The following is a 22191-nucleotide window of genomic DNA, read 5'->3' on the forward strand; positions in this document are numbered from 1 at the left end:
TCATTAGACAAAGGCGAAGGCTAGAGGTATTCCTGGACTAGCGCCGTCGATCATCTTGGCGTAATGACACCCCGTAAACACAGTAGTGACATACCAATCATATCACATTTATACGCGAAAAGACCACACGGGAGTCATGTCACCTGTACATGTCCTCCAATGTCTAATCAACATGCGCCTCCCGCAATGCTTCCCATTTCACCACCAGCTCAGTTCGATGACGTAACTGACGAGGATACAAGAGGAGGTGACACTCCTCCAGATGGCGGATATGGATGGGTCTGCGTCGCTGCATGCTTCACAATTAACTGCTTTACCTGGGGAGCCGTCTCAGTGAGCTATTTTCTCCATTCAATTCCGTGAATATGTTACAAATCCCTCCACGCTGGACTATATTAACATACCATCAACAGGCATATGGAATTTACCTCTCGCACTACCTAGCCGACGACATCTTCCCCGAAGCATCGACCTGGGACTACGCCTTCATTGGCGGCCTCAACTTCGCCACCGCCATGCTGCTCGCGCCCTTCATCACCGTCCTATGCCGAAAACTCGGTACCCACACCACCATGTGCATAGGCCTACTCCTCCAACTCTCCGGCTTCCTCGGCGCATCCTTCTCCACCCGCATCTGGCAGCTGCACATCTCGCAGGGCGTGTTGATCGGCGTCGGCATTGGTTTCTTGTACATCCCTTGTTTGCCTGTACTGAGTCAGTGGTTTGACAAGAAAAAGAGTCTCGCAAATGGGATTAGTGCTGCGGGGAGTGGGGCGGGTGGTGCGGCGTTCGCTTGGGGTACTGAGGCTATCATCAAACGACTGGGCATTGGCTGGGCGTTGAGGATTACGGGTATCATTGCGTTTACCGCTAACACTGTTGCGACGGTCTTCATCCGCGATAGGAATAAGGCGATTAGACCGTCTCAGTTAGGCTTTGATACTCGGCTTTTGCGACAGTATGAGGTGCTGTTGTTGCTGGCTTGGGTGTTTATTAGCATGTTAGGATATGTTGTGCTTCTCTTTTCTCTCTCCGATTTCGCGCTATCTATCGGACTCTCGCGATCTCAAGCTACAGATATGATCGGGCTGCTGAATGTAGGGACGGCCATTGGACGGCCAATTATCGGCATATTCAGTGATCGGTGGAGTAGGATGGATACGGCGGGTGCGCTGACACTAGTTTGTGGTGTTTCTTGCTTTGCTTTCTGGCTGCCTGCTACGGGCTATGGACTTACGGTATTCTTCGTCATCTTGTGTGGCGCGACCGTTGGAGTGTTTTGGGTGGTAGGTCGTCTCCTAGGATCTGTACTTGATATTTTGCTGTGTGCGCTAACATTGCTACTTGCGTAGACGATAGGCCCGCTTTGCGTTGAGGTGGCGGGCATTAAGAACCTGCAATCGCTGTTGTCCTTGTCCTGGGCTGCAGTCATCATTCCGGCCACAGGTACGTGCACGAAACTCTCCTCGCGCGCGCAAAACTCTCCGTCTGATACCGCTACGTCTATAGTCTCCGAAGGCATCGCTCTAAAGCTCCGACGTCCCGGTTCCTCACGAGAATACCTATATACCCAAATCTTCGCAGGCCTCTCATACATTATAGCGAGCGGCTTCATGTTCCAGCTGCGCCGAGTAAAACAGCGGCAGGCCCAACAGCAGCACCAGGTGCAGCAATAGTTCTTGATCTGCCTACAGATAATGCATAAGAGCCTGAATAACTGTAAGACATTAATAGAATATTTGTGCGTAACAAGAGTACCGCAAAGCCCTTCCAGCTGCTGTACTAATAGACTACTCATGAATTCCTGCATCACCTGGTACCAATCTTGTTGATACTACAATATCTCGGCAAGAACATCCAACAGGATGTGATTGTCCACTCGACAGCCTTCTAGGGGTGTGGCACTGAATCTGTATCCGACCCGTAATTTGAGATCCAGGTCTGTGGCGCTAAAACCTTTGCGGTTGCTTTCCAGGATGCGTGAGAAGGCTATTGTACAGAGAGTTGTTGTGGATGACTCGAGCCCCAGTGGAGTGGTGCTAGTGCTTAAATCCATGGCAGAATGGGCATGCGGCTGGCCGAAGAGATTTGGTGTTTCAAGACTGTCTGATATGGAGGTGGGGTCCGTTGGCAAGGCGAAGAGATCGCAAAGTAGAGTTGAGTCCAATGGGTTCAAGCGTTCCAAGGAACGTCGTGGTATTGGGTGCTGAGCTCCGACGTTGATACTTTGTAAGATGGGATCCGGATGTGCTTGTAGTCCATTGGTGAACTGAGATGTGGGTTGTGGCAACGACAAAGGCGTGTCGTTCGTCTCTTCGGGGCTCTGCTTATCTTGTGCCCATGTTGAAGCAAGTCGTGCAGCCCTGCCATGAGCTTCGAGGAACTTGTCATCCAGGCCTAGAGCGTTCAACAGCTTTTTGAGCGTATCGAGCTCTTTTGCAAGTTCTTCAATCCTTGATTTGATGGGATTTTGATCGTAACCGCTTTCATACTGCTGAATTTTCGCTTCAAGCTCCGTGGTGTACTCTTTCCGTCGAGCGCGAGAGCGCCGCTGGTTGTTGCGGACGCGCTCGGCGTTTGTAAGCTACTCTAGGAGTTAGCGAACGACCGAGTAGATGAGAGAGGATGATGAACGGTACCTCTACATTGGCCTTCTTGCTCGCCATGCTCGACCACGTAGGAATATCCTGGTGATGTTACTGCTGATGTATTCCGAAATGAGATCAAGTACTACACGGCGTTGCCGCGATGAGGCATGTAGGACTGACCACTGACGTCATTACTCGCCTCGGCTTGGGATTTACATTCTCGGGTAACAGCCAGCGAATAAAAGGATAGCTTCCCCTAGAGGCTACCCATTCCGCTTTCCGAAGCCTAGATCCGGATCTTAGTATTCTGTATCATGCCATTTAGTCTGTCTTCTGCCATGCCCGCCGACAAATATCAACCTCCTTCGCAATTGCTGCATCGGTAGAAAACATGGCTTAGGTCTTTTTTCGAAGAACATTCTTTAGGCCCCTGCCACCTTTCACCGATACGCAGTCTCGCAGACTAAGTGATGTTGTAAACATAAACTCTACTACTAATAACACTGTGTGATGACCTTTATATAAGCTAAGCTAGGATGCTACAAATAATACAACCTACACTCTCTAGGCTTGCAGCAATTACGCTGCAAAGACTAGTCATGCGAGACGAACTAGGAATGGCGACAGTCCTTCTAGCTCCGGACGGAGCCTTGTCTGCCGCGAGATGCCAACGGTTCAATCGATGCAGGTGGCGACTGGGGCAGGCGTGGCGGCGCTTCGCAGCACCAATGGCGGGGCATCATCTGCGGCGGCAAGCCCAACCCGCTCGACACTACCGGCCTCTGAGTGCTGTCGCTTGACGGCGGTGGCGTGCATGGCCTGTCGGCCCTTTACGTTCTGGAGGGACTGATGAGGCGACTGAACCACCGACGTCAGAGCGACGCTCTAGCACCAAGGGGAAAGTTGGAAATAAGCTGCCGCAACGCTCGGGCCACCCCACCCATTTCGAAGCTCTCGATCGCAAACTTGAAGCTATTCCCACCTACACAACTCGCCCGCAACCCTATATTATTAAAGTTCTTTCGCGCGCATCTTTGTCGCAGCGTCAATTATGTCATCTGTAAAAAAACGCAGACTTCAACAGCGTTTTTCTACGCCTCTACCGGTCGTCGCGGACCCAGAAGCCAGCAAGAAGCAGCTAGAGACGCCGCAACGCTCTGCAGTGTTCGCAGCACTCTATTTCTGCTAAAAGATGGGCTATCTAGCTAATCTTGAGGACATTACGAAGGTTTTTAATATTAAGAAGAGCACCGCAGCTCATATATTGGCTAGTGGGCGCGCGCGGAGGCTCCAGAACCAACAGGAAGTCGTTGACAATCGTTCTGGCACCCGCCAGCTTACTGCGGAGCAAGCAAACCTCATTGCTGAGTACATTGACGACGCTGAGTTTGATGAGAAGGCTCTAACTTGGGAAGATCTTCAAGAAAAAGCGCACATCCTGATCGCCTACGAGCTCCGTCGCGCGAGCGACGGCAATAGCTTAACGTACAGCTCGAACCTGATTTAAAGCTGGGTAACTGAGGTTTCTGGCATTAAAACCTGCAAAGCAGCGATTAAAGAAGAGCTCCTAGAAGCTATCTGAACGCAGCGCGTCTTCTGGGCAAACCTACAGCTTACTACTCGCCCGAACTATCTCTTTTGGCGCGACGTTATCTGGTGCGACGAGCTGCACTGGTCTGCTGGTCTGCGGTACGTAAAGCGCATCAAGAGGCGTCTAAATTAGAGATTTCGCCCGGACAATGTGCAGTACAACGCTGGTGGACGGCCTAAGAACAACAGTGAAAAGGGACAGTAACAGGATGAGGTTTGCGAGCAGAGATTTTACATCTTTACGGTGCTAGGCTACGACTTTGGGTGGGCAATTGAGTACGACGCTAGCAACAGCAACGGCAAGATGAACTGGCAAACCTTTCTAAAGATTCTGCTACATCTGCGCGACGCTATACTTGGTTAAGACCGCGTCTTGTATATGGATCGCGACTCAGCCCACTGCTCCCCTGACGTCCTGAGGTGGCTCGAGATGAATGGGATGGAGTACATCCTCGCGCCGCCAGCCTCACCCGACATGAGTATCATGGAAACCTGGGTGAAACCAATACGCTAAAGGTTCTTCAGACGACAGATGAAGACAGCAAGTGCAGGAGTACGACGTTTCTATGAGGTTTGGCAGTCGTTAGATCCTAAAAAGATCAATCGCACTATCGACAGTTACCTAGCGCGTCTACATGAAGTTATACATGTAACAGAAGGTCATATGACTAAGTATTGAGCTTGCAAATGAATATAATCAACTTCTGAACCTTCAGAAATGGCGTTTACAGCCATAATTACTATACAATCGACATTGATTTGGGTGGGGTGCGGGGCATCCCACCATCAGCTTATTTCCAACTTTCCCCTTGGTGCTAGAGCGACGGTCTCTCTTTCGTCAAGCCATTCGAGGTGTTCGACCTCATCGGCGGCACGACCACGGGCGGGTAGGTGGACGACTGCAAGGCTGCGAGACTCAACCAACAGAATAGGCTCATCGCCATCATGCTCGGCCGGCTAGAGATGGACCCCGATCGGCTGGCATCGCAGCACGAGCTCGCTGGTGCGTACGATGACAATGGGCAAACAAAAGAGGCTGTGGCGCTGCTAGAGCACGTCGACAAGGTCCAGGAGACTACGCTGGCGGCCACGCATCCATTTCGTCTGCTGTCAGAACGTGGATTGGCGCACATGCAGATTAGACTATGAAGCCAGATTGTTTGATACAATGCTACCCTTCCTGTTACCTTGCAATCCTTATACTTGCCTATGCTTTAGCGATGGAGACGCGCTAGCTCAGTTACAATGCCATCTATGTGTTTCTAGGGTTGGCTACTTTCTGCGTTCCTCATCCCGTCACCGAATCGTCCGCGTCTTGATCCCGTTGTTACCGCCAACTTTAAGCGCCGCAAGTCGTACGAGATCTACACTGCCTCACCCGAAACTGCCGCTGAATTATGGTCCGCCGCAACTCCGCATGATGTATCAATGTCATTGCTGGGCGGGTCTGGGGTGCTATCAGCTGTGTGGTTCGTGTCATCTTCGGAATCCTCAAGCTCGTCTGGTGTTTTGCGCTTTCCAGTTATTCGGCGAGGGCCAAAAGGCGGCATGCCATGGACGGTTTCTGCGTGGCTCCAGAACGTTTCCTCAGAGCCAAGTGTGCTTTGGCAGTGCGGGTGCGGACAAACAGCTGGAGGAACATCTAGTTGAGCTAGATGCTTTCTCATATGGGTATGCAGATTGAAAGCGCTGTCAAATTGCAGAAAGCGATCAGGCAACGGCGCATTCGTATCGCCTAAGCATAAGAGGCAATGCCCGGCAACTATAATCACACCATCAAGCCGGATGATGCCGCAGAAGTTGTTGAGTTCCGAGAAGTGGTAAAGTTCAAGATGCTGTGACCACAGCTCGTCTGAGCGGCACCATTCGTCGTGCTCGTAACAGTAGTGCATCTTTGTCAGCATAGTCCAGTCGTTAGGCACTCGATGCTCTTTAGAGACGTGATGAGCAAGCTTCTCGTAACTCTGGAAAATCTGGAGGCACGCATTCCATAGACACTGGTGACTGCGTATATTGTGGATATGCCTCGTCACATGAGAAGAGTTGGTCCCGCAAGATTTTCCACGGAAGCTGAAATTGCAGTCGTACCAAGCACAACGGTGAATGTAGGCGAATTGACGTTCCATGTGTTCTCGTGCATGTTGTATGTGTTGTTTGCGAGCACAATGAAGTAAGTGCTCATTCATTCGATCCGGCCTTGATCTGCCATCGTTAGTAGAGCACACAACATAATGCGGAGTACGTACTTCTTATTGTTCTTATGAAACTGATGTCCACACACACCACAACGGTTCTCCTTAGTGGGTGCAGCAGAAGCATAGGCGTACCGCTTCTTCTCCGGACGAGAGATTTTCACCATTGGCTCGAGTATGACATCGAGCGAAATCTTAATTCCTTCGGCCGCGACATCAGCTGCCGTAGCGCAGCCGGGGTAAAGCAGTCTCGACATAGCTTTCCGTTCAGGCTCAAACTTCAATAGAGCTTGCAGATATCGCGATGGAGTACGCAAAGGCTTTGTTGTGGTTTGTCCAGAAGTCGATGATGTTGTAACATCGGGAGAGCTAGTACTTTCCCCTCCGAAAAAAGCCTCCCGTTGCTTACGGTACGCGACTTTTCGGAATTGCCGTCGTATAGCATACTCTTGGCTTGGAGTTCGTTCCAATAAACTCACTTCCTTAACAGTCTTACTAATCTCCTTGGCTTTTGGTATGACACGGTCGGTGAGTTGAGATCCGGGAGGCATTGGTGCAAGAAGATTCCTTTTCGACATCATAGAAGTGTTTTCGTCAATGAGTTTGGTCTTTTGCTCTCGCCCGTGAATCATGGACTGGCTGTCAACTCCAACGATGCCAGAAATGTAATACAAGACCGTATCATCGTTGGAATGACCCATAAGTAACCTCCTCTGAGCTGGAGTTGCCGTCTCTTTTAGATGGTCAGTTGAAAGCAAGCATCATATCATCGTGTGATACATACTCTCTACTGCTACAGCATAAGCCCTGCGGAAGCAATATGCACTCAGCCTGTCTTCGTACCCAGCCCGTTGTCCAAGACCCTTGATCATGTTGTTGAAGCAATTGTATGTGAGGATATCGTTTTCGGAGACTACGCCGTTGTTGCAGATACCTCGAAGGATAGGTCTTTCCTTCGCCTCCGGCTTGTAGCGATATTTGTACAGCTTACTACCTGGTGGCAGTTCCTGTGCTGCAACGTCTTGGAAAGACTGACAGTCCGCGAACACTCCGTCTGCTAGTGCTAGCGCCAAAAAATGTGTGACTGGACATAGAGCTCGCGTAGGCTCTTCGTAGAGAAGCATTACAGGTCTATTTTTTTCTTAGAGTTGAGACTTTTGCACTTGGGGGGATCCTTGCTTACGAGTGCTTTTTGTTGTTGCGGTGTCCTTTTCGGTTGCGCAACTTGACATGAAGAAGAAACCCTACGTATTCTTCATTTTGGAAACGTACGAGAGTGATGTCACCATACAGGAGCCCCTCATTACTGTGTTTCCAGGCCGCTGATTCGATGATTTCTCCTGGGCGACTGCCCAAATATGTCATGAGGACGATGGAGAAAGCCAACTGTAGACGTGCACGTGGATGGGCAAATTGATATTCGTCGCACACCCACATAAATTGGATCAAATCCTCAGCGACAAGCAAAGGAGCTACTGGCTTGATATAAGCCCCAGTTCCAATCTTCTCTTTATATACGAGCTCTTTCGTGATGTAGTTCTCTAGCTCCTTGTTCTGCGCGGAGTTATATTGGTAACCAGTGTATAACTTGATGGCTCGTTTGAGTGAAGACAGGCGGTTTCGAAGAGTAGTGTCTGTGATGTTCTCGTCCAGCTGGCCAGTTCTTGTTGCAGCAAGCCAGAACAGGTGCATCTTAATACGGTACACAGCGGGTGCTTCTCCAAACTTAGGGTTTACGGGTTCGTCAGGGTAGAAGCGTTCGAAGAATCTAGCTTGTTAGTAATAGATTTTCACCAAATGCCAGCCCTTGACTTACTCTAGCCAGAGATCCATAGTGTACTTGTGTGACTTGTAGCTTGAAGGAATCAACATAGCTTTCACGTCTTCCTGCGTGAGCGGAGTCGGCTCTTCCTCGAGCTGAACAAGAGTGTGCAAGTGCGCAAGATCTTCACTCTTTTTTTTAGGCGCCATAGTAAGCACACGGAGAAGTTAGGACCGTAGAGGGAGTAGCACTGCAGCGGAGACAATGTGAGGAGGACAGGATGGTTGTGAGCCCGATCCTGGCGGCAACTCATCCTTAAACCAGTGCGCTGCTATTGCAGCGAGTACTGTTAGACGCATACAGGAATGGTGAATGACTGTTAATGGTCATTCGGGGCTATGGTGGTGGGGGCTGCGGACGGAGTCGCGATTCCTGAAACGGGTAACCGAAGACGAACCTCAGTTAATTGAACCCAACCCGGAACCGCGAGTTTTGACGGATCGCGAGGGAGAACTAATTTTCAGTTTCCTATGGTCGTATGTGGCAGACAGACTGGATAAGCTTATTATATACCGACAAAATTTGGCTGATGTTTTCCGTCCTGGAAGTTGAATCCGGTCCGTTGTCAGATACCCATCTTGAAGCTATGCAGGACCCCCAATTAGCAAAGGCTTCGACGGCGATGTGCGCTACTGCTCACACACCCTGTAGCCTACTGGGCGGACCTACTGTGTACCATTTAACAATCGGCTAATATCTTCGGTTGTTCTGGAAATCCAAGCCGTGGAATTGAACCTTGAGGTAGTTGTGAAAATAGTGGGTCTGTAGGTATTGTAGCTAAGCCTAATCACGATAAGCACATCGTATAGCGTTACGTGTTGCTCTAGGATCTTTCTCCAGTTCTCCAAGACAAGCAGGTTTCCCAATCATTTTCGGAACTTCACAAATCATCTACATCGAAATGGGGGCAGTGCTTTCGCTTTTGCAGAACACATGGAGAGTCTTAATTTCAACAATTTCCGTTCTGAAAGCTTTGTCTACCGAGTTCAATCAGGCTTTGAAGCGTGCATCGCAGCCTCCAGGTCTCCCAGGCCCCAAACCATCCCAGCCGTACTGGCTCAACGATCCTCCATATCCTGAACTTGTTAATGTAAGTTCGCCCAAATTGCCGCAGACCGCAGATGTGGCTATCATTGGTTCCGGAATCGCTGGCGCTGCTGTTGCGCGGTCATTGTTACACGAGCGACGCCGTCGTAACATTTGTACGAATGAAAAGGTGATCGTTTTCGACGCGCGACAGCTATGTAGCGGTGCCACCGCTCGAAATGGCGGCCACATCAAACCTTCGATATATGAGTCCTTTTCTCGATTCAGCAAGCTCTTCCCAAAAGATCGCGCTGCTGCACTGGCGCGTTTTCAATCTCTACATATCAATTGTTTGATCGAATTATGTCAAAGCCAAGACATCAATGCTGCCGAAGCTCGGAGGGTCGAGACTGTCGACTTTTTCCTGGATGAGCAAAGTTTCTCCAAGGCCGTCGCCGATATTGACGAATTGAAAAGGTGGTTGCCAGAGATTGAGATCGCAGTATGGAATGGGAATCAAGCACATGAGGTTTGAGATATCCCTCAACTAACCGAGACGACCCAGGAACTGATAAAGACAGAGGTTTGGCGTCAACAATAGCGTCGTCGGTGCTTTGTCCTACCAAGCAGGGGCCATTTGGGCGTACCGATTTGTTGCATCTATTTGGCGTGGCATTCTGGACGAATTCTCACATAGTCTCTCTGTTGAGACGAATACCCCTGTAGAGTCGATAAGTGTTCCAAAAGATGCCCCGGAAGGCTTCCCGTATGCTTTGCGGACTAACCGAGGAACTGTATTTGTCCGACACATAGTTCACGCTACCAACGCCTTCGCTAGTCAGCTCATCCCAGGACTACGCAGCAAGATCGTTGGCGCACAAGCCCATATGTCTGCTCAACAACCAGGACAAAGTTTTCCATATGCTGATGGCATGCACTCCTGGGGTGTTGTTTACGGTGAGGGATTTGACTACGTCACACAAAGGCCACCAGCCGTAGGTGATTCCAAAGGAGACCTGATGATCGGAGGCGGTTTCCTGCGATCGCTAAAGCAAGGTATCGATCAAGTCGGTCGATATGACGATGGCTTTCCGCTCGACCCTTTGACCACTACACACATCGCAGGCATTTTTCCAGCGATATTTCATCCAAATTGGGGTGCTGGTGCCGAGTTGAAGCAAACCTGGTCAGGGATCATCGGCCTGACAGGAGATTCCCTTCCACTGGTCGGCCGCTTGGATGCAAAATTAACAGGGCGAGATACGAGACAACGAAAGCGGACGTCGAGTGATAAGGACCAGTGTGGAGAATGGATTACAGCAGGTTTCTCTGGAGAGGGTATGGTGTGGGCCTGGCTCTCAGGAGCAGCTCTTGGTATCATGATTGCCGGAAGTGAAGACGACGAATTACCACAGGTTCCAGGAAGGCCAGGTGGGAAATTGGCGGAGTGGTTTCCAAAAGAACTAATGGTGTCTCATGAGAGGATACGCAGTGCTGACGCTAGTAATCTGGCTAGTCAATCATGAAGAACAGGGTTTTGTTCAAACGCGTCATTGGCACTATCAAAAGAAATCATACATTTTATTCACGGAAGAAACCGAAATTCCCCAACTTTCTCCTTTGCTATCCTGTTGTTTACTCTGTCTGCTATATCGAAGCTCATCGAAAGTCATGTCTTTTTTTTTTGAAATGTGTCTTAGAAATCTACAACGCCCTTAATATTTGTGGGCTTCCATATTCCAAGCCAACGCAGACTGTGGGAAAGGGCTTGCAGTGTCCGCATTTGTTCGATCCTCGTCTTGCATAGTATGATGCAGCGTTTGGTGACACGAACGTCGTCCTGACAACTATAGGGACGAAAGAGTTGAACAATCAGTGTCAAGCATGTATTGTGTATTCATGCCATTGGTGACCTCAACAGTGTGGAAGGGCTGAGTCAAACGAGACTGTTAATATGCTATTCGAATTACTTTCATTTTCTTGCCTTGTTGCATATACATTTCCAACACAAACCAAATGCCCCGATTGGTGTCAATTACCCTGACCCAAATAACGGAAGCCTTCTCAGTGCTCACTTTTCGCATCAATACCTGCTTCCACGTCCTGCGACACCGCTTTCTCTGGATTCGGAGCATCTTTCTTGATGCTTACCCACTTAACCATCAGCGACCCGATCATTACGCAAGCGCTGAGCGCTGCTGATAAGATGAACACTCGTGTCAATGAATAGCTATAAGCTGAAACCACCGTGTCAATCTCATTCGCCGGCACCACTTTGCGAAGCTCTGTGGCGCCAGTGTTGATGATGGCTTTGGTGTCGAGACCGGCAATGCCGGATAACCGCTCCACAAGTTGAGTCGAGAACAGATTCTGCCCAACAGCAAGAAAGATGGCGCCACCCTGTTGATTCATGAAGAACATCTGCAGAGGTGAAGATACGAAGTCAGTGTATGTTTATATGCATTTCGTATAGGCACCACTTACCATCGCCATGCCAAGAGAGACGTCTGAACGGGGCAACACAGTCTGCGCTACCAGATTTGCCGTTTGTGCTCCAACGCCAAGTCCACACCCGTAGAATACTTGGTAGCCGATCCATTTGCTTGCGTGGGAGTGTGGGGTAAGTGTAGAAAGGAGGCCACTAGCGATCGATGCGAGGATGGGCGAAAGGAGCATAGCAGGAACATAATATCCGATCTTTTGGGTGGCCACCGCTGTGATGATACCGAAGAGAACGAGTGACAGAACCATCGGTATCGTACGTACACCAGCCTGCATGGCAGACTGGCCCTGGGCTGCCTGGAACCAGATCGCGAGGTAGTACACAGCGTTCATCATGCCGCCAGCGAGAAGAAAGATGAAAAGCATGGCACCACCCATAGAACGGTTCAAAATGACTCGAGGCGGAGCCATAGCCGTGTCTGGCATTGTAAACTCCACAATTAGGAATGCGACGAACGTGACTGCGAAAGTCACGAGCAGGCCAATGATTCTCGGTGCCGACCAGGGATAGGTCGTACCTCCCCACTGCAGAGCCAAGATGAGGCATACCATCGAAGGCACGAAAAAAGCGAGGCCTATTGGATCGAGGCGCTTGAGCTGCGCGAAAATGGACAGCTTCTCTTTTGGCGTATAGGGGAGATGTAAGAAGAAGAAGACGGTAGCAAAAGCCAAAGCGCCCACAGGAAGGTTGATGTAGAAACAAAATCTCCATGTCAGGGTCCTAATATATGGTCAGCGCTGATTCAAGGAGCAAATCGAATAGCTTACGCGCTGTCCGTGAAGGTGCCTCCAACGAAGGGTCCCAATACAGATGACACTCCGAATGCGAGGCCGAAAAAAGAAGTAAAAACGGGTCGCTTGCGTAGTGGGACGAGGGGAACAATGATCATGACCGCACCGCATTGAATGCCTGCCGCTCCTATGCCAGCGATTGCGCGACCAACGATGACTATGATGAAGGTCAGGATGCTGAAGACCTTATGGCTTTGCGTATTACTTACGAACATCGGAAGTAGGTGCAGCCCCGCACAAAGCACTTCCCACCTAAAAGATGAAAATCGACATTAGGAATGTCCATTTCGTACTGTACAACTGGTATATCTTTCCAAATAGTGGATTGAAGATTGCGCACGTAAGCATATAGCCGCTGCCGTACCAGCCAATATCTGCAATGGAGCCATATGTGTTCGTGATCGCCGGTATAGCAGTAGCTAAGACTTGTTAGTATTGAATCTAGCATATATGAAATTCGCGTACCAATGATCATGCGATCCAGAGCGACGAGGAAGAAGGCGAGATAGATCGAGATGACGATAAGCCAGAACTTGAGCGACTTAGGATCGTAGTTCTTCTCCGCATCGGCATATTCGTTTGTTTTCGGGGGCGGAGTCAAGTCGTCTTTCTCGGTATCCTGGGTGAAGGTGGACGGTCGTGCCTCCCGAAGAGGGTCAGTCGGAGTTGATGTAGTCATTATGTAAACGTTGGTAGGATCGAGCCAAGAATGGAAGAGAAGCTTGATCTTTGATGTGTTACGAACATGGAGACGAAGCCTTAGCTATTATATGTACATTCGGTATGTGCAAGAATCCGAGAAGCGTGTCTTGCTACACGAATGCATTCGGGGAATAGAAATGTCCGACTTGTTGCGCGAGCTGCCTTAGTGAACAAGAGGAGCTTACAGCTTTTGCAGATCCCCGAAACAAGCGAGAGAATTAACATAGCTAGAATATCTTTGAAGTCTATACTGACGCTATGTTATGTCGTTGTATTCCGTTGTCCTGGGAGTCAGGGCTTATGTCGAAGAGCACGTGATGGTGTCGGGTGTTAGATCTGGCCGAGCGGCTTACAGTCAAATTGAGTCTACATCGTAGACATTATCTCATGCCCAACACCTGCCAGGCAATCTGGAGTCAATTATTCATCTTCGCAATATTTTCTCTAGAAGGAGGTCAGGGGCAACGTGTGCGCATTAGCTCAAGCTATACTGTTTCGCGCAGAGAGGGGTTTCTTCTGTATACAACGAGCGTCGCCATATCTGCGCGTGTTAAGCACGCGTTTTCATGCTTAGATGAAGTGGACATGCATTAAAACGCTTTTGATGGACTATGCGAGGCCTTCACAAGCCAGCTTTTAGCAGAGCGTGAACAGCTGGAGGAACGCGACTGAAACCAACGCGAGCGCGCGTTACGTAAGCCCCATACGTTCTCTAGACACTCGCACCCCATTGACATCATGACAGAACGCCTTTCACGTCGCCAGGGCCGTATTACCCGCATCAATCGACAATGCTCCCAGTCAATGTGTTCAGTTCGATAATGTGTTGCCCGGAAATAAGCAGGGTCCTGCTTAGCGGCTTGCATGTGGTTGCCTGATATTTGTCGCCTCCCCACCCACATCTGTAGAGGTTGTCTCTTACGTTCTCAACTGCTATACGTGATCGCCATTTCGGTCTCAGCGCGCAGGGTAACGTCTTGAATATGTCTTCGGACATACCTACGCCTGAGCTCAGTGCTGATGCTCTATCTCCACTAGCTGCTGCAAGCAAGCCGCAGCGCGTACTTTCGTGCGTGCTGTGCGCGCAAAGAAAGGTCAAGTGCGATCGAAGATATCCTTGTTCCAACTGCACCAAGGCTGGTACACAATGTATATCCGCTGCGACAATCCCCCGGCAGAGACGCCGTAGATTTCCTGAGCGAGAGCTGCTCGATCGCCTGCGCCACTATGAGGATCTCCTTACGAAAAACGGCATTGCTTTCCAAGCCTTGCATGCATCTTCGAACCCGCCAACGCGATCCGAAGAAAGAAGCGAGAGTCGTGATAAGGAGTACACTAGAACTCAGCCATCCTCCACAGGAGATGCCGAGAATTCCCAAGCCAAGTATGAAGAAGCTGTAGCACTAGGAAGAAACACTTCTAATCGCAATAGGAGTTTTTGGCATGCCATGAACCGAAGAGCATACGATGCTGATGATAACGCCAGCGACGATGGTTCTGACCACAGTTGTTCGTCTCGACACGCACTACGACAAGCACAAATTGTGAAAGCATGGGATTAGTGAGTGTCCCTACACAGATTGGATGTGTAGCATGCACTAAGTTTGTACCACCATGTTTAGTCTCTACGCACACGAACTGCATCACAGCGAGGACCTGCTGTTTTGCTCGCGTAGCGCAGATGTCAGCCTCTCAACCTTACATCCACCACAAGCCCAGATCTTCAAGCTCTGGCAACTGTACCTGGAAAATGTTGATCCGTTGCTGAAGCTTACTCATACCCCCACCCTCCAAGCACGCATCATCGATGCCGCTAGCGACATATCCAATATCGATCCTAATCTGGAGGCTCTCATGTTCTCAATCTACTGCATGGCTATTTTCAGTCTGGATCAAGAGCAGTGCCAAGCGATGTTTGGAAGGCGTAGATCAGAAATTATCAGAGGCTACCAGGTGGGTGCAAGAGAGGCGCTGGTGAACTGTGAATTCTTGAAATCCAGCGATAGAGAATGTTTGACAGCTCTTCATCTCTACTTGATATCACTCAAGCCTGACACAGACCCACGGTCACTGTCGTCTATGCTAGGAGCTGCTGTTCGCATTGCCCAGCGAATGGGCATCGACACAGAATCTACCAACGCCAGGCACTCCGTGCTCGAGGCCGAGCTCCGCAGAAGGCTGTGGTGGTCCCTTACACTTTACGATAACCGTATGGCCGAGATGACCGAGTGCAAGACCACTAGCTTGCTTCCAACGTGGGACTGCAAACTTCCGCTCAATGTCAATGACTTCAGTTTACGGGCCGAGATGAACACTCAGCCTGCTGAGTTCGGGGTTTTATCTGAAGCACTGTTTCCAGGTGAGTTCTGACTGTTTGAAATATATGTGAGACATCACTGACTTCGGATACTCCCTCTTTCAGTGATACGCAGTCAGATTGGCGAATTCGTGCGTCAAAGCTCCTCTCATCTGGATTTTATCAACCCAGCCCTAAAAACGTTCTCGAAGAAGGCCTCCGTCTCTGCTCATTCAGAATTCGACGAACTTACAGAGTTCGATTCGACGATGGAGCGAAAGTATCTTGCACATTGCGATGCCCAGAACCCGTTGCACTTCCTGACTATATGGACGACACGCGCAGCACTTGCAAAGATCGGATTCGCAAATTACTTATCGACCAATTCGCAGAAGTTTGGACAGGAAAGCGATGAGCAACGCGACCTCGGTCTTGCTTTTGCGCTCCGGCTGCTTGAGTGCGATACAATGCTCATGACATCACCCCTCATCAAGAACTTCCGTTGGATCGTCTACTTGAATTTCCCCTTTCCCGTCTATGTTCATCTTGTTCAAGCGTTGAAAAGGCGGCCGCTAGGCGAACATGCAGACCGATCGTGGCAGGCGATGAGCGACAACTGCGCCGCTCGTTTGATGGATATCGAGGTAAAGGACAGTCCAATCGAAACAAAACCGAAGAACCCCTTCTTCACCATATTTGCGGGACTCGTACTTCAAGCTTGGTCCGCGCGCGAGGCAGTATCTGCACAGTCAGAGCCACCAAAGATTGTGACGGACATCAAACGGAAGATGGCACTTGTGGACGAAAAAGCGGCGGAGGTGCAGTTCCAGACACCAGGTTCCGATAGCGCCAACCCACAGACATCCGAGCTCATGGGTTTGGGAAGTCTCGGTTCCCAATTAGGAGTTACCGATGGCATGAACATAGGCAGTGGAGTTTTCCCTATGGATCTCACAGAGGTTCCGATCAACTTTAACGGTAGTCCATGGACTTGGCAAATTCCTAATTGGAGCGCGATGCCTGGTCAAGGATGGTGAAGCTGTCGTATCAAGGATCAAGATTTGTGTCCTCAAAGACTAAGACGATACCTGACCGTGTCCGATGGAGACCGTGACCATGACAGGATCTCATGGTATCGCTAGACCGACTCAGGTATTAACGTCCAGGATGTTCAGGCTGTCATGACATATTTACCGAACTCCTTTCAGTTCCGAGTCAGCGATCCGGTGTAACACCCAACGTTCCGGCACCCCCATCCGCATCTACAACGGCGTATCTCAACTATCTCGTGTACCCCAGGCCATGTGTCGTCGTCTGTTACTACTTGCTTGTCTAGTGTTGTTATCGCGTTTGCGACCCTATACTATCATGATACGGCGCATTTGCATGAGCCGTTTTAAAGCCGTGCGGGTCTGCGATTGTATTTTCAATAGACTTGTTTCTCAATATCTCATGCGCTGAGAACAGGGGCAGAGTTTTAACGGTGGTTATTCAACTGGAGTTCTTTTTTTGTAGATAACGTCTCCCTGATGGGCGCAGGGGTGGAGTGGAGCGATAGCCTTGGCGTTTCAAGCAGCCTGACAGGGAACCAGCCATCAGCCGACTGGCTTGTATGAAGCCGTAATACTTCAATCACTTATTCAGGACGTGCACTTCACCATAGACTATGGCATAGCGACAGCTGAGACAAGATTCATACCTTTTCTGACCTTGTGTCAGTCTCGGGTGTACGCATTTGCGTTCGCTAATAGCTCATTACGGCGTTACAGCACCCCACATCACGACAAAACAACCGCGATCCTTTCGAGCATCTCCTTGAGGCGCAGTCAACGACATGACTCCAGGAAGGCCGAGCATACCGATAGTGGCATCACCACTAACCTTGCTGGGTGTCTCGGCCCGCTACCGTTGCTATGAACCCCTGGCAACTCCGGACTTGGAGCCTTTAGCGCTATCGAACATACTGAAATACGATATATAGGTGAACAAATACAGGGTAGCTACTCACGAACATTTCCTATCTCAGTAGTACGCTACCCTATATGATGTTAAGTCTACAATCCTCCCGCTTGTTTCAAAGGTATCCACTCCTGCAAACTCCAATGTGTGGGTCACAAGTACAGGACCGTAGCTGGAAAGAGTATATAGGAAGTTGACGCCAGAACTGCGATTCTTGCTTCAGGCCAGTTGTCTGAATTCGTATCCAGAATGCAGGTCCGCAATCTCTTCGCCGTGCTTTCGGCAGCCACTCTTTTACATTTTACACACGCCCTTAATGCTTGCCCGGGTACTGACGATGTTTTCACTGGAGCGGAAGGTATCAGATATCGAGTATGTCCTGGTACCGATCTGACTGGACCTTCGACGTCAATAAAGCGAGTTACTTCGGTTACAGCATGCGCGAAACTCTGCGACCAGAGCATGGACTGTTTCAAGGCAGTCTTTGATACCCGGACGAAAGACTGTCACTTCAAAGATCTTACTGGCCTGACTTGGGTTGCCAATGACCGTTTCCAAGTCATCCAAGCAGAGCAGGTCAACATCGCTCGTTGCCCTCACAACGAGTGGACTTACCATAGAAACCGGGTAAGTCTGTTTTCGCTTTCTCGAAAGGAGACACCATATGTTCGCAAACTAATACTGTAATACCAGAAACAATACAGCATCTGTCCAGGAACCGATATCCGCGGACCAAGTGAAAAGATATGGCAGGGTATAAGGACTTTCGATGATTGCGCCTACCTGTGTGCCAACTGGGCTACGTGCAACGCAGCCGTTTACGACTCCGCAAAGATGGCTTGCCACATCAAAGCCGACTCGCGGAGTAACACTTTGATCTGGTCGACCGACAAACGCTACGATGTGATGCGTCTAAACGTCGCGCCCGCGCCCGCGAAAGACGGTGAATGGTCAGATCTCATTCGCCTGCCTGTCATCCCTGTTGCCGCATATGTCGTTCCTGAGTATCCTGTCTCACAACGTCTTCTCGTCTTCTCTAGTTGGGGAGCTGACGCCTTCGGTGGTGCTGGTGGACGAACCCAGTTTGCGGACTACAACTTCAATACGTAAGCCATACTGACATTAGGTTACCGGCCTATGCTGACAGTCTTCACAGTGGAGCTGTTTCGGCCCGTACAGTCAGCAACACTCACCACGACATGTTCTGTCCTGCAATGAGCAGTCTTCAAGATGGTCAGCTCTTGATTCAAGGAGGGTCAGATGCTTCTGCAGCCAGTCTCTACGATCCAGCTTCGAATGCTTTCACTCGCGCCCCCGACATGTACGTCTCCTCAAATATTGTCATCAAAGAATGGTACTGATATGAATTAGGAAGATGGCCCGTGGCTACCAATCATCCACGACGACATCCGACAATCGCGTGTTCACCATCGGAGGTGCCTACTCTGGTCCCCGCAAGGGAAAGGACGGCGAGGTTTACGATCCCTCCACCAACACCTGGACAGCATTGCCAAACGCAAGGATGAAGGCTATGCTCACGACCGATCATGAAGGAATCTGGCGCGAAGACAACCATGCGTGGTTGTTTGGTTGGAAGAACGCTTCTGTTTTCCAAGCCGGTCCTAGCAAAGCTATGAACTGGTATGGCACAAAGGGAACCGGATCGCAAGTCGCCGCTGGTATACGTGACCCAATTGATGACGCGATGTGCGGTATCTTTGTCATGTACGATGCCGTCGCCGGCAAGATCTTCAGTGCTGGTGGTGCTCCTGACTACACAGACTCAGATGCCAATGCCAGGGCCCACATCACTACCATTGACGAGCCGAACTCTCCTGCAAGGGTTGAGCGTGTCGCGGATATGACCTATCCTCGCGGTTTCTCCAATGCGGTCGTTTTGCCTGACGGAACGGTCCTTGTAAGTGGTGGCCAAAAACGATCGAAGGTGTTCACAGATGACGATGGAGCTCTCTACCCGGAACTTTTCGACCCAGCCACAAAGTCCTGGAAGGTCCTTGCCCCACAGGCCGTACCTCGCAACTATCACTCGGTTAGTATCTTGCTAGCCGACGGACGTGTCTTCAGCGGTGGTGGCGGTCTCTGCTACGTCGCCCAGGGAGTCGGCCGCAGCTCCGCCAATTGCAACAAACTCGTCGACCACGCCGATGGCCAAATCTTCTCGCCGCCGTACCTGTTCAATACTGACGGAACTCCCGCAACACGTCCTGTAATCCGCTCTCNAAGCGCAGAAAGTGTCAAAGTTGGAGGCGAGCTGACTATCCAAGTCGAGACCTCAGAACCAGGTCTCAAGTTCACCCTAGTTCGCATCGGCAGCGTCACACACTCAGTCAACACCGACCAGCGACGAGTGCCACTCTCAAACATCAAGGGCGAGGGATGCACATACACCGCTACATTGCCCAATGACAGCGGTATTCTTATTCCAGGCTCCTACTACGTCTTTGTCATCTCGAAGGAGGGTGTTCCTAGCATTGCTAGGACCGTGCAGATCGTACTGCCATGAGACTGCCGTTGTTTTTTGAGCCCACATACTGGATGTCGCAACGCTCGTTATGCACCATTCGTCTTCGAATCTTTCCTTATGTCGACCTCACCCGCGAGTCTCTCTTTTACTTACGTACTTAGTATATAATGTCTGTTGTAGCATAATGTATATTACGTTTACCGAGAAGGTGGAAATTTATAATTTGCTCGCTTTGCAACAAATCTTGTTGTACTGATGAACAGTCTGACCTGGAGCTCGATATGATCTCGTGAAATTATTGACACTCGCTTTCCCCTGAAAACACACAAGCAATGTCTGGCCTTGTATTGTAATCAAGAAAGATGTGGCTTACAACCTCACCCATGGAAGATGGAACAGTTATCGTTGAACTGGATACATGAGCTGTAGTGAGGTTAGTTCAGAGGTGAGTGCTACCGTGCCGGTGACATGAAGCTAGCAAAGAACTTTTAGCTTTTGACTACTGACACCTCTGTCCTACACGCACGGCTGATTTGGGGATGTGATTATCGTCAGGCACTCTAGCTGCATGCGCTGTGATCGTCTTGGGCCTACTAGCGGTATTCCACACTGACTGCTACACACCACATGGTGGAACACGCGCAGCAAAGAAAGATTTCCCAAATGGCGATATTGTACTTGTGATCAGTTTTGCATATAGTATTGATGTCACGTGTGGAAAAAAGGACTATACGATTACCGTGCAAGGTCGTCCTACACGCTGGACACATGAGGAAAAGTCTTTGTTGACCACAATATCATTTCGCACGGATTCGGTCACACTGGTCGCAAACCCTCAGGCTATGAAACACATCCAGAATGATTTGCAGGGCGTTCATTGTCTCCGACCACATGTGGAAAGCGCTGTAGTGGAAATATCGCAAGCTTCGTGTATATAACGCGCGACTTCAGCTCTATTCGATGACCGTCATGGGGACAAATTCAACAACTTCCAGCTCAGAGTCTCACCCAGCGACAAAGCCACGATGCACTTCTCCGCCTTCTTTGTCGGCCTCAGCGCTTTGGTGATCACTTCTCTGGCCATACCTGCACCCGAAACAACTGCAGAAGTACTACCAGTGCCAGCGACGATGGCAGTCGCCGCCGAGATACCCTATCAAACTGCCGGCCCATTTGCGGGTGTCTTGCCCCCAAACTTTGCTAAGGTATGGGTTTACACTGGCCTCGAATGCGGAATCAGAGACGGCCCTTCCTACAGCATGAATTTTATCTCTGGTCAAGATCGCTGCATCCCATTTCGGAACGTCGGATCCATAATCGCGTGGTACAAATCTTCAATCGGGTAAGTCAACTGTCATGTTCTAAAGGAGATGGACTCACATGTGATCCCACCGCTATAGTAAATGCAAGGTCACGACTCACAGTGGAAGTAACTGCAGAGGCGTCGAATGGAAGCCCAAGAACAAAGAGTGCGTTCGTGGATTGTTCGCTTCAGTCAGGGTTTCGTGCCCAAAGTTTCATGGGCGATAGCTTTTGTTTCTACTTCGCTACCAATCTAATCCCTATCTACCTAATCCTTACCAATCTAATCTCTACCACAACCATGGATGTAGAAACACCATTTCAGAGCAATGCCATCGCTACCAAAATTGGTTGCATATGGTTCCCGTGAAGCTTTTTAGGGATCCAATGGACCCTCCCACTTTTCCTTGTCCGACATCGAGTCATCTGTGAAGTCGGAAGTAGAATCGTAGTCGGCTAGATGTGCGAGCACGAAGTCAGTGTGTGTCTCATACGCGGTTTGTACAACAATACGTACAAATATGACGGCATCTGTTGCAAATCAAGTCCGTGTCGTGCTTATTTCTTCCAGCCCTGAAGGCATCTGCGCAGCCAAGGCACACAGTGTTCCTAATCCTATCCATGCAGACGGCGCACTGTGTCCTGTAGAACTCGGTGTTCTTGACAAAGGAAGCCCTGCAAGTGGTGACGCAGCCCCATTGCTCTCTGACTGGGCGTTCGTGCCAAACGATACGGTTGCCATCGTCGCTGGCGATCGTGAACGTGGCCAAGACGGCCACGGCGGTAAAGACGGAGACGATGAAACGCATTTTTCGTCGAGACCTGGATTGATTAGTCGACACGGAGTAAGCTGTAGTAGGGGTGAGTAGTACGCAATGTTTTGGAACTATAGGGTCTTGGTTACTTTGATGTGAGGATCCCTTCGATCAGATCAG

The 22191-nt window shown here is 49.9% G+C and overlaps 11 protein-coding genes across 11 annotated transcripts; 7 read left to right on the forward strand and 4 right to left on the reverse strand.

The window, feature by feature from the left end:
- Positions 1–186: 186 nt before the first annotated feature.
- AA0111_g9830 (hypothetical protein) lies at positions 187–1676 on the forward strand (the record flags this gene model as incomplete). The annotated part of the gene is made up of 3 exons (XM_028656433.1): positions 187–333; positions 414–1286; positions 1353–1676. 3 exons carry the CDS (start codon positions 187–189, stop codon positions 1674–1676), a joined length of 1344 nt encoding a protein of 447 aa, XP_028502560.1.
- A 158-nt stretch (positions 1677–1834) lies between these two features.
- On the reverse strand, positions 1835–2666 carry AA0111_g9831 (hypothetical protein; the record flags this gene model as incomplete). The annotated part of the gene is made up of 2 exons (XM_028656434.1): positions 1835–2584; positions 2640–2666. 2 exons carry the CDS (start codon positions 2664–2666, stop codon positions 1835–1837), a joined length of 777 nt encoding a protein of 258 aa, XP_028502561.1.
- Positions 2667–3780: 1114 nt separating this feature from the next.
- On the forward strand, positions 3781–4095 carry AA0111_g9832 (hypothetical protein; the record flags this gene model as incomplete). Its single annotated transcript, XM_028656435.1, has 1 exon — positions 3781–4095. The coding sequence occupies one exon, from the start codon at positions 3781–3783 to the stop codon at positions 4093–4095; it is 315 nt and encodes a 104-aa protein (XP_028502562.1).
- A 1028-nt stretch (positions 4096–5123) lies between these two features.
- AA0111_g9833 (hypothetical protein) lies at positions 5124–5327 on the forward strand (the record flags this gene model as incomplete). The annotated part of the gene is made up of 1 exon (XM_028656436.1): positions 5124–5327. One exon carries the CDS (start codon positions 5124–5126, stop codon positions 5325–5327), a length of 204 nt encoding a protein of 67 aa, XP_028502574.1.
- A 1033-nt stretch (positions 5328–6360) lies between these two features.
- On the reverse strand, positions 6361–8341 carry AA0111_g9834 (hypothetical protein; the record flags this gene model as incomplete). The annotated part of the gene is made up of 4 exons (XM_028656437.1): positions 6361–7103; positions 7155–7501; positions 7554–8138; positions 8187–8341. The coding sequence occupies 4 exons, from the start codon at positions 8339–8341 to the stop codon at positions 6361–6363; spliced, it is 1830 nt and encodes a 609-aa protein (XP_028502575.1).
- Positions 8342–9093: 752 nt separating this feature from the next.
- Positions 9094–10744, forward strand: AA0111_g9835 (hypothetical protein; the record flags this gene model as incomplete). Its single annotated transcript, XM_028656438.1, has 2 exons — positions 9094–9747; positions 9800–10744. The coding sequence occupies 2 exons, from the start codon at positions 9094–9096 to the stop codon at positions 10742–10744; spliced, it is 1599 nt and encodes a 532-aa protein (XP_028502576.1).
- Positions 10745–11282: 538 nt separating this feature from the next.
- AA0111_g9836 (Efflux pump) lies at positions 11283–13191 on the reverse strand (the record flags this gene model as incomplete). The annotated part of the gene is made up of 5 exons (XM_028656439.1): positions 11283–11639; positions 11703–12441; positions 12489–12669; positions 12806–12931; positions 12978–13191. 5 exons carry the CDS (start codon positions 13189–13191, stop codon positions 11283–11285), a joined length of 1617 nt encoding a protein of 538 aa, XP_028502563.1.
- Positions 13192–14197: 1006 nt separating this feature from the next.
- AA0111_g9837 (hypothetical protein) lies at positions 14198–16547 on the forward strand (the record flags this gene model as incomplete). The annotated part of the gene is made up of 4 exons (XM_028656440.1): positions 14198–14598; positions 14647–14775; positions 14837–15573; positions 15637–16547. 4 exons carry the CDS (start codon positions 14198–14200, stop codon positions 16545–16547), a joined length of 2178 nt encoding a protein of 725 aa, XP_028502564.1.
- A 1171-nt stretch (positions 16548–17718) lies between these two features.
- AA0111_g9838 (Galactose oxidase) lies at positions 17719–19993 on the forward strand (the record flags this gene model as incomplete). Its single annotated transcript, XM_028656441.1, has 4 exons — positions 17719–18096; positions 18163–18575; positions 18626–18790; positions 18841–19993. 4 exons carry the CDS (start codon positions 17719–17721, stop codon positions 19991–19993), a joined length of 2109 nt encoding a protein of 702 aa, XP_028502528.1.
- Positions 19994–20979: 986 nt separating this feature from the next.
- Positions 20980–21484, forward strand: AA0111_g9839 (hypothetical protein; the record flags this gene model as incomplete). The annotated part of the gene is made up of 2 exons (XM_028656442.1): positions 20980–21296; positions 21355–21484. The coding sequence occupies 2 exons, from the start codon at positions 20980–20982 to the stop codon at positions 21482–21484; spliced, it is 447 nt and encodes a 148-aa protein (XP_028502565.1).
- Positions 21485–21632: 148 nt separating this feature from the next.
- On the reverse strand, positions 21633–22065 carry AA0111_g9840 (hypothetical protein; the record flags this gene model as incomplete). The annotated part of the gene is made up of 2 exons (XM_028656444.1): positions 21633–21712; positions 21774–22065. The coding sequence occupies 2 exons, from the start codon at positions 22063–22065 to the stop codon at positions 21633–21635; spliced, it is 372 nt and encodes a 123-aa protein (XP_028502526.1).
- Positions 22066–22191: the final 126 nt, after the last annotated feature.

This window comes from Alternaria arborescens (genome assembly GCF_004154835.1).
Source record: "Alternaria arborescens strain FERA 675 chromosome Unknown contig_30, whole genome shotgun sequence".
Taxonomy (NCBI): domain Eukaryota; kingdom Fungi; phylum Ascomycota; class Dothideomycetes; order Pleosporales; family Pleosporaceae; genus Alternaria; species Alternaria arborescens.